Genomic DNA, 10,092 nt, shown 5'->3' on the forward strand with positions numbered 1-10,092 from the left:
AACACAATTACAGGCTAGAATTACTTGATTTTTTTCACTGAAAGATAAATGTTTCTACAGGTTAATCCTGTGTTTCAGTAACAAAAATTGCTAAATATGCTAATACAATATTTCCCTCTGAAATATAGTTGGGTAGAAGTATTACGTAGCATAAAATGTAAATACTCAAGTGAAATATAAACATCCCAAAATTGTACTTGGCCACTTTCCACCACTGGTAGTTACTAACACAGCATGTGGTATTAACATTTGTTTGATAGAACAGAATAAAACAATGAAAATTAATATTTCAGTGTCTCCGTCTAGATAGTATTGCTTCCATATTTACTTTTTTCCTGTATATTACGCATAGAACTTCTTTGGGCCTCCACACAAGAGCCAAGTCTTCGTCAAATCTTAACAATTAGTCCATTAATTGAGACTCAGATGTAAGTTTTAACATAGACATTAAGATGGTCTAGATCAGGCCAGCTGGAATCTAGGGACAGGTCCCTAGTGTCCAAACTAAACCTGGAAAGACAGCATTTAGTTTTTGCACTTCACTGCACTGGGATTCTTCTGCTTTTTTTTAGTTTATTTTGTGTGCACTTTGAGTTGCTTTGCTGTTGTAAACTGCAGACAACTTAAAAGCTCTGTAGTTTTCATCAAGTCATCTTGACTCAATTGTAAGTGGTAATGGTAGAAGGGGTAGAAATTAAAATACGTTAAGTTTCAGTCTGACATGTCACCTAATTCATGATTAGTCCTCAAATCATTCAGTAGTGTTTACCGCTAAATTTGAAAAAACTTTGTAGCTTTTACAAAGCTGCATTAGTCAATTAATCAATTAGTTGTCAGCTATTAATTGGTTTCTAGTTATTTCTTAAGATGTCCAAATTCTGATTTCAGCTTCTCAAATATGAATATTTTCTGGTTTCTTTAGTACAGACAGTAAACTGATTATCTTATAAAACAAAACATTTGAGGAAATTGCCTTCAGCTCTGGGAAAGAGTGATCAACATTTCTGATCATTTTCTGACATCACAGCTAATTGATTAATCGAGAAAATTATCAATAGATTAATCAATGAAAATAAATCATTAGCTGAAGCCCTCGTCTTAACATACATGTAACCGTGCTGGAATGAATAACAATGTTCACTGAGCAGCTACTGTGTTCAGTCTCGTTTTCATGAACCTTTAGTGAGTAGAAAAATTAACACGTTTTAATTTCACACTCTAATATTTCATTCATTACCATCTAGGTGAGAAAAAGATTAAAATTTAAGTAAGTGTTCTTGTTTCTAAAATATTCTCTTTGCACAAACGTACACTGAACACCGAAGTGAGAAAACCTAAATCAGGGACAGTTCAGTAAACACGAAGAGATTAGTGCTGAAAACAAATCTCTGAGATGTTCAAAAAGAATTTGGAAATGCCTGAGGTGAGAATGAATGAAATTACCGCACACGTGTTGTATATTTCTAGAGGTAAATTTTGAGTTGATGCATCTACTTGAAGCTCATCAGTTCTGATTTCCCAAATACTTCATCGTTTTATTCAACTAAAAATTCCTAGTGTTTGCATTAACAGACAGAAGCAAGGCTGAGATGATCAATCTGAATTTAAAGTGATAGATGAAAAGAAGAGATGCATGGATAGATAAGAGGGATGGACTGATGTATTTAAATTGAAATAAAGTTGGTAAACAGTTTAAAACCAGTACTGTGGTCAGACCTCATACCAGTATGACAACTGAACATGTATCGCTAGTAAACTCAAACATCTCAAGTAACGACAAGTTTACTGACAGGGAAGCATACATTTTTAGACAGACAAAATATACCTTTTTTCATTTTCTTGCATGCAATAACAGACACACACCCTTTAAAGAAACTGGAATGACTGATAAAACACTATGTAAAATATACAATTGCAGGGACGGGTCAGGAAATTCACTTTTGTGTCTACTGGTGCTTTCAACATTACAATGCATCACAACAGTCTCAACCTGCAAGTTGTGGCCAGTATAGGAGTAGCCTGAACAAGACTCTGCTGGCATCACTTATCCATTGAGTATACAGTACAATGACTTTGTATAAAGCCTATCAGTCCAAGGTATAATGGATATACAAGAACAACTTTCTAAATTCCAATAAAGGAAAACAAAAATAAATGTGAGTAAAATCCCTCAGATTTAGTGTTGTTTGTTACAGCTTATAGAACAAAAGTGACAGTACTGCCTGTATGTGCAGCAGACCTATACATTTACATCCTCTCTCCTGTTTGTTATCACAGGTCATTTGAACACTCCACTCCCCAGAAACCCTTGATGTAAAATTGTTATCTGCCTTATGAATGTGACAACCAATTGCACATCAGAGAGAGGGAGGGAGTAATAAATGAGGAATAGTGTACAGAGAGAATTAGTGTACTTTTCTGTTTCATTTAAAAGATACTGAATAAAACAATAAAAACAACATGGAAGTATTTGTAGTCACAAAGCAGGTTTCCTCTCAGCTCACTCTTTGTTAGTGTGTGCCTTTAAGTGTACATACATGTACTGTTCAGTGTAATCAATTAGTGTCAGTGACAATTACAATAACCATGTGCTCCTCCTCCAGATTACCCACAGTCCTTTTGGCAGCCTGCAGGTACTGTTGTGAGAAGTCTCCAGGAGGAAAGGCATACAGCATCGCCCCAGGACCCCCTTCTTTTGCAGCAGGGAGGCTCACGACTCCAGCTGCTTCCTTGTTCCGCAGGTAGGTCACCAAGTGGCGAAGCAAGCGCACCTGCAGCCCTGGCTCAGGGGCAGGGGCCTGGCGGTCGATGGGGCCCTGAAGAGCCAACAGGATGGCAAACCCATCAGGTCGTCCGAGTTTTACACGACGCGCCACCTCATCAAGTCGGGTCTGATCCATGCGAAGCCTCTGGGCAATCTTCAGCTGACTGGGATGGTTCTGACTCTGCAGCTTCAGGCTGTCCTTCATCACAGTGTTAAAGAATGAGGAGCTGCCCTCCAGCATGTATAGGTCTGTGGGAAAACTGCTGTTCTTCAGAGCAAAGAATCCCTGCCACATTTTGGAAAGTGAGGCCTGGGAGAACTCCAACAGTGTGCTCGGTGAGGATGACGTGTGTGTGTCCATGTGGATCACAGGAGAGCTGATGGCAATGACCTCATTATTTCGATGGTGATGATTGTTGAGATGCTCACTGGAGCACCTCTTGCTATGATGGCGGCCAGATGCTGGATCTTCTTCGTTGATGATAGGGTGGCGCCCCCCTGCACCACTGTCAGGGGAGTGGTGTCTTGGTTCTGTGGTGGAGTCGGGAGCTCGAACCCGTGCTCTGTCTGGGCTCACATCGGGAGACACAGCTCCACCCGGACCTCGAACCCTTGACCTTCCCCTCTCCTTCTCCCTCTCCTCAGTCTGCCTGTCAGTGGATAGACTCCTGCTCCTGCTCCTCCTCCTACTCCTCCTCTCCTCCCTCTCTTTCAGCCACCGCTCCCTGCTCCTGCTGCGGCTCCTTACTGTTCTCCCACTCCTACCAAAAGCCTCCACTCCCCCTGCTCTCCTCTCTAAACTACGGGTGGGGCTGGTTGGGAAGTCTCTCTCAAGCAGGGCCCGCTCTCTATCCCTCTGGGAGAGAAGGCTGTGGGAGGGCGGCGATGAGCGATCTCTGGCTCCCCTCAGCTCTCGTTCCAGGCTGTGATGGCGGCTGTAGGTCTCACCAAGGAGGTCATAGTGAGAAGGGGGTGCGACAGGGGGCTGGTAACCAGGAGGAAAAGGTCGAGAAGGGGTCTCCTCAACTTTAGCAAAGTCAACTCTCAGACGCCGCTCAGGCCCACCTAACGGGAACCCCCTCATTTGGCCACAGGCAGCCTGAGCAGCATCCAAACTTTCATATTGAATGTAAGCAAAACTGTCCCCCTTAACATAGTCAATATTCCTTATACTTCCAAAGCGGTCAAATTCCCGAGCAAGGGCAGCAAGGGAGTTACCAGGCCCAAGACCACCCACCCAGAGGCGTGTGGTTGGATTAGCTTTGCCATAGCCAATTTTTATTGGATTGCCACCAATCAACCGTCCCTGCATGGCCACTTTGGCCCTGTGGGCCATGTCTAGGTTCTGAAACTTCACAAAGGCATATGCCCCACCCTGTCCGCGAGCTGGGCGTTTAATTACAACATCCTCAATGATGCCATACTTGTCAAAACCCCTCCTTAGTTCTGCTTCTGTAACATTACCATCCAGATTTCCAATAAAAAGGTTACTGGTCGCCCTCTGATCATCCTCAGGTTTTAAGTCCTCCACAACTGGCATAGGAGGAAATCCATAGGGCCGGCCCCTCTCATCCAACATGCCATAATAATCCAGCAGCCTCTCCCTCTCTCTGCTAAGACCCAGGGTCTCTAAGGCATAATGTCTCGCTCTGAGGTCTCGAATGTTCACACCAGGGCCCGGAGGGGAGAGGGAGCGCTGTCTGTAGGGGTACGGTGCGTGTAGGGGCAAATAACCAACGTCTGGCGGCGTGACACTCCGCCTCCTAACATACATGGGTTCAATTTTAAGCTGTCGGTCACCCAAAACTAATCTGGAGGATTTGGCGTGCCTGGCCTCCTTGGCGTCCTCCGGATGCCGAAAATTCACGTAGGCGATCCGGCCCAGCTCCGGCGTGTGCGACAATTTCACGCTGACGTCTCCGAACTTTTTGAACTCATGAAACAGTGCGTCCTCCACGTCCTCGTCCGCGACCTGGGAGCCGAGGTTGCTGATGAGCAGTGTTTTGTACTCCAGAGTTCCCGGCCTGGCGGCGGGAAGCTCCGCCGCCGTGGTCCGTAGTGGCGGACGACCAAGGAGACTAAGCTCATGTCGGTGGTGGAGCTCCAAGGCAGCCGCCCGCTCCTCCCGGATCCGCGTCTTCTCTCGCTCCCTGCTTCGACTGCGTCGGTGATATCCCCGGCTCTCAGCCAGGAGCAGAGCCAGCGGCGGCGGTGGGAGCTCCTCTCTCCGCGAACTCTCTCGTTCCCTTTCCCGTATCCGTTTAACGACGGACCTGGACGGACTAGTCTCTCTCCCGGCCTGCCTCTTCATTTTCAAAGGATGATGGAGCTCAAACTTTTCTTTGCCTGCAACGGGAATCCAGCCTGGGAAGCGAATTCCAAGGGTGCTAGCCAAAATAACGCGGCTGACGAGAATTTCAGCAAAGAAACCCTACAACTTTGAGCGCTGAATACTTAAATATATATCGAAATGAAAGGATAAACTCGTTTAAAAACATGTCAGCATCAGAGGATCTGCACCTACGTCGCCATCTTGGACAATAGGAATGTGCGCTTTCTCTTTGGTGGGCGGACACTGCGGTGACGCATCTGGACGGCCGTAATGACGTGTCACGTTTTTTTATGGATCTTTTTAAAGACAGTTTATTTTTGGTGTGTTTAAAAACCCTTTCAGCATATTGCCATGGAGGCGATCTGAGAGAAAACTAGACTTCTGTGCCTCCTCTTGGCTGTTTTCAGGCTTATGAGAATCTAGTCCTTAGTCTTCTAGACTTTGGCCCATTTCAGGTCCTTTCAGAGGGAGGGCGTTCCTATGAGCTGCTCTACAAATGTAGATGCACATGCACCCTACCTGTCACCACTCCTCACAAAGAGCATCACTTGACACTGCGCTCGCTCAAGCCCTCCACTCCAATGTTGATGAAACAGGACCCATCAAGAAATATGCTTCCAAATGAATTGGAGACATCCCTACACATCTCACCTATGTGATCATTTTGATACCATATATCCACAAATGTTATCTCTATGCTGCAAAAGCTCTCCATCTGAGTCTTTCTATCAAGAGTCCTAATTTTTTTTCTTAAACCAAGTAAAATAGTCACTATATACTTTATATATCTATATACTTTGATATATCATTATATAGCCATCATTAGATTAGTAATAGCTACATTAATAAATTAGGCCTAAATAAATATATTTTGTATGATTTGTTACTGTGAGCTATGAATTTAAAACAAATTTAAATTATTTTATGTTCACATTCTTATATTTATTCTCTTTCTAGTGTAGGGTTATATGGGGGCAGGGGCATTGAGGGTAGGCCATTTGCGGATACCCCAAAAAAATCTGTTTTCAGCCAGAGGTAGAGCAGGTAAGATCAGCTGTTCACTCCTCCAGTCCACATGTTGAAGTGTCCTTGAGTAAGACACTGAACCCCAAGTTGCTCCTGAAGCATAGCTTTGGTGTCATTAATGTAATGTTACATTACATTCTTATACATGTGTTGTGTGCCTAGATTTACCGTGAAAACAGGCAATGAGCGGCTATGTTGAATGATGCTAATAGTTTAGCCCCCTAACTGTAACATTAACCAAGCCATTAGGCTTGCAGCTGTGGATAATTGTAATGTTACATAGCAGCATCAAAACCACAATCTACCTTGGGATGATTGAACCTGCTAACTTCATTTTCTTCTAATATCTAAATGTTTTTCAGTGCTTTGTTAGAGTTTGTTATCTCCAAATGTTTTGTGGATATCTGCAGATATTTCTATTGCATTTGCAATGCATTTGCAGATATCTACTAATGTGTTGTGGATGTCTGTTGACATTATTTTTACTGGAGAGAAAAAGTAAATGCCAAACTGGCTCACTTCATTTATGACTAGTAAAATTATTGCACTAGTGTAATATCATTCTTGATATCAAGATTGCAATTGTGGATAACTGAAATTGAAAGCCCAATATACGTGAATAGCAAAAGTGACATCATTTTTCCTAGGAAGAATAGGACGAATGTCTTTGGATGTTCTTTTTGACAAGGAAGAATTATATATTAACAATATATATCCAATATACATCCAGTCTAGCTATTAACTATTAAACTGCCATGTTAAGACAGCTCGCCAATTACAGACAAAGGGAAAAAATATTTTGTCACTCTATTTATGTGAAACACTGTGGATTGATGTGGAGCATTTATTCTAAATTCTGTGTGGGTCCAACAGTCATTTACAAGAAAGAGAAAAAATGCCAGGTTTTATGCCAAAGAAAACCCAAGAGTCAGATGAGACTTGAGATGGAGCACTACAAGCACAAACAAGTCAAAAAACCACGAAATCCCTTTTTAAACTAAAATATTCTTCCCTTTCTTTTCCTTTCCTTTTTTGTGTGACATTGTCTGAATGTATGAACCAACCATTTTATATTCTATATTCATTATTCTATGCAATGTTTTGTATTTTAGAAGAATTGTATGTAAATATTAATTGTAAATTTAGCAGAGATGAGAGGTGCAATATTATAAAGTAGCATGAAATTGAAATAATGAAGTACCTTAAAATTGTAGTCAAGTATGGTACTTGACTAAATGTATTTAGCTACTTTTCACCACTGGAAATATATCACCTTGGAGGCTAATTTTGTAGAAAACGATACCAAAGGCTATCTGATGGTATCACGGCAAACCATTTGCTATTGTTTCTTAAGGTAATATTTTTTCCATGAGGGTGTACTGTCACAACTGCATTATACTCACTAACAAAATTATTAATGTCAGTGTAGGAAGAAGTATTCAGACCATTTACTTAAGTAGAAGTAGGCCTACTGATAGCATAGAACAAAATACTCAACTACAAGTAAAAGTCCTGCACTGAAAATCCTGCTCTTGAAAGTAAGAGAAGTATTATCAGCAAAATGTACTTAAAGTATCAAAAGTTCTGGTTCTGCAGTAAAGTGTCTTATGGGACGGATAAATGATTCTACCTGACATTCTTAATACTGATGCTTTGATGTGTGAGCAGCATTTTACTGTCATAGCACCTCAAGATGGAGCTATTTTCAACTATTATACACAGTTAGTGCTGTCCAGTGGATCCCAACCTTGAGGTTGGGCCCCTATACGGTGTCACTAGATAAATCTGAGGGGTTGTAAGATAATAATAATGTGAGAGGAAACAATAAGAAACAAAGTTCTGATACACAAATTTATACTGTTTTTTGTGAAATGTTGGATAATTTTACCTCTTTGAGACTGAAACTGTTATTTGAATAAAACCGTATGAGAAGCTTGGAGGGGAAATGTCAACCACTCACAATTCATAGACATCTGAAATGTGACAAGGGGCCCCAAGTGTTACAGGTGTGTTCATGTAAAATCTTCACCTAAAAAGTGAATAATAACCTCAACTTTCAATATCATGTGCAATACACACATGTATGTATTTCATATATATTTATTTTTTCTCTCATATGTCTATATTTGCATTTATTTTTATATTTTGTAATATATCTTGCTTTTGCACTAATTCTGCTACCGACACTTTATTTCAGCACCTTTTCTGTCTCCTCTGTCACTGTAACAAGTAAATTTCCCTGGTGTGGGATAAATAAAGTCTCTCTTATCTTATCTCTTATCTTATACTTACACTCTGCTTGACCTAGAAAGCTCAAGATACCCAGAAAAGATTAATTTGATCCACTTTCAGTCATGTTCCTTCATTCTCCAGCATCAGGCTGGTGTTTTAAGGTCCGTCAACTCCACTCAGTAGCCAGAGGTCTCCTACCCAGACACCTGTTTTTACTTTATTGAGTCTTCAGGTTAGCAATTTACCAATGATACATTTTACTTTTCAGTCCTGCTCTACCATCAGTATGCGAGCCAGCAACAGCACTGTACTCAGCTGACCTAGCTAATGTTATCTTATAGCATATGAGTAAAGGTTAACCTATCTTAGCCCAGTCAGTGTAGCCTGAGCTCCAACTAGTAGTTAACTGTTTGTAGCCACACAAAGAACACAGGTCCAATTACAATCTATACTTAACCCTTTAATGCCTGAACCATGAAAAACTTGCCAGAAAATTCAAATTTCTTTGAAACTGGAGTGTTTATTGAACCTTCTGACAAATTACAAAAAAAAAATTAAGTTTAAAAAGTCTTAATTTGTATTGTTTTTGCTACATCCTGCATTTTTGTGCAATTTATTGCTCACAGTTTGGTCATCTTAAACAAACAAAAACATATAAAACACAGATAAGATACAAAAAACCAAAAAATATCACACTGATGATGTAGAGGTCTCAAAAACTCATGTATCAAATACGATATATTTGGCGTTAAAGGGTTAAACAGGCTATGAAATTTTATGCAACTATTAGCTACTTTGATTCTGCAAAGAGGATGACTGCCCACAGCAGAGCCGGCTCTACCCAATGTGGCGCCCTAGGCGAGATTTTAGATGGCGCCCCCCTCCATCGGTGATTTACATGCACTTACAAAAGAAATCGAATAGCATTGTTACCATTGTCTTTAATTTGTAAGGTAACATGTCACCAAATTTACATACTGTAAATCACAAATCACAAATTAATACAAAAAAATCTGAAATACAATATAAATACTCTTACCACAAAATAAAAACCTGTAAATAAGTGAATAAAGAATAATAATAATAATAATGTGTACTTTAACACATTATTAAAGTTTAAAACAATTAACATGCTTTAGATAATATGAACTGTAACACAAGTTAAAAATCAGATCCATGAAGGGTTGAAAATGGAATTGCATTTTGACTGACTATTAAAAGCAGGAAAAACGTTAGCTAGCCAGAATGCCAGATGTAAATAAAACAAGCATAGATTAGGCCAATGTAGACACCTACTGAGTAGGTTTAATCTATACAAATGATCCCTAACAGTAAAGACCTCTCCATGCCGCTCAGCTACAGAAATATAAAACTGCTTATTTACTGATTAGCATACGATGTTGAGGCTGATTGCTCAGAAGCAAGTGAACAACCTGCTGTTCCACTGTGATAACTGCTACACCTGATGCTCGCTGTGATAACTGCTACACCTGATGCTCACTGTGATAACTGTTACACCTGATGCTGCTTCATGTCATGACTGGATCTTTACTTTACCTCTTTCTTTCTCCCGTTTTTCCTCTTCTTTTCTTTTTTTTCTTCCCTGTGCTCCGGACAGTTTCGGTCGTTTTGACATGTTTATAAGGTTCTCTGGGGTCACATCAATAAATTCGCCCCTCCCCCCACAGAGAGCGTGCAGGTAACGATCAGCCGGAGGGGAGGGAAGGGGGGCGCCCCC

At 40.9% G+C, this 10,092-nt stretch overlaps 1 protein-coding gene across 1 annotated transcript; it reads right to left on the reverse strand.

Annotated features, from left to right (window-relative positions):
• Positions 1-1,579: 1,579 nt before the first annotated feature.
• rbm15b (RNA binding motif protein 15B) lies at positions 1,580-5,277 on the reverse strand. The gene has a single exon (XM_070843457.1). It carries the CDS (start codon positions 5,073-5,075, stop codon positions 2,556-2,558), a length of 2,520 nt encoding a protein of 839 aa, XP_070699558.1. The 5' UTR covers positions 5,076-5,277; the 3' UTR covers positions 1,580-2,555.
• Between the last annotated feature and the right edge of the window lie 4,815 nt (positions 5,278-10,092).

Source organism: Pempheris klunzingeri, chromosome 2 (assembly GCF_042242105.1).
Source record: "Pempheris klunzingeri isolate RE-2024b chromosome 2, fPemKlu1.hap1, whole genome shotgun sequence".
Classification (NCBI taxonomy): domain Eukaryota; kingdom Metazoa; phylum Chordata; class Actinopteri; order Acropomatiformes; family Pempheridae; genus Pempheris; species Pempheris klunzingeri.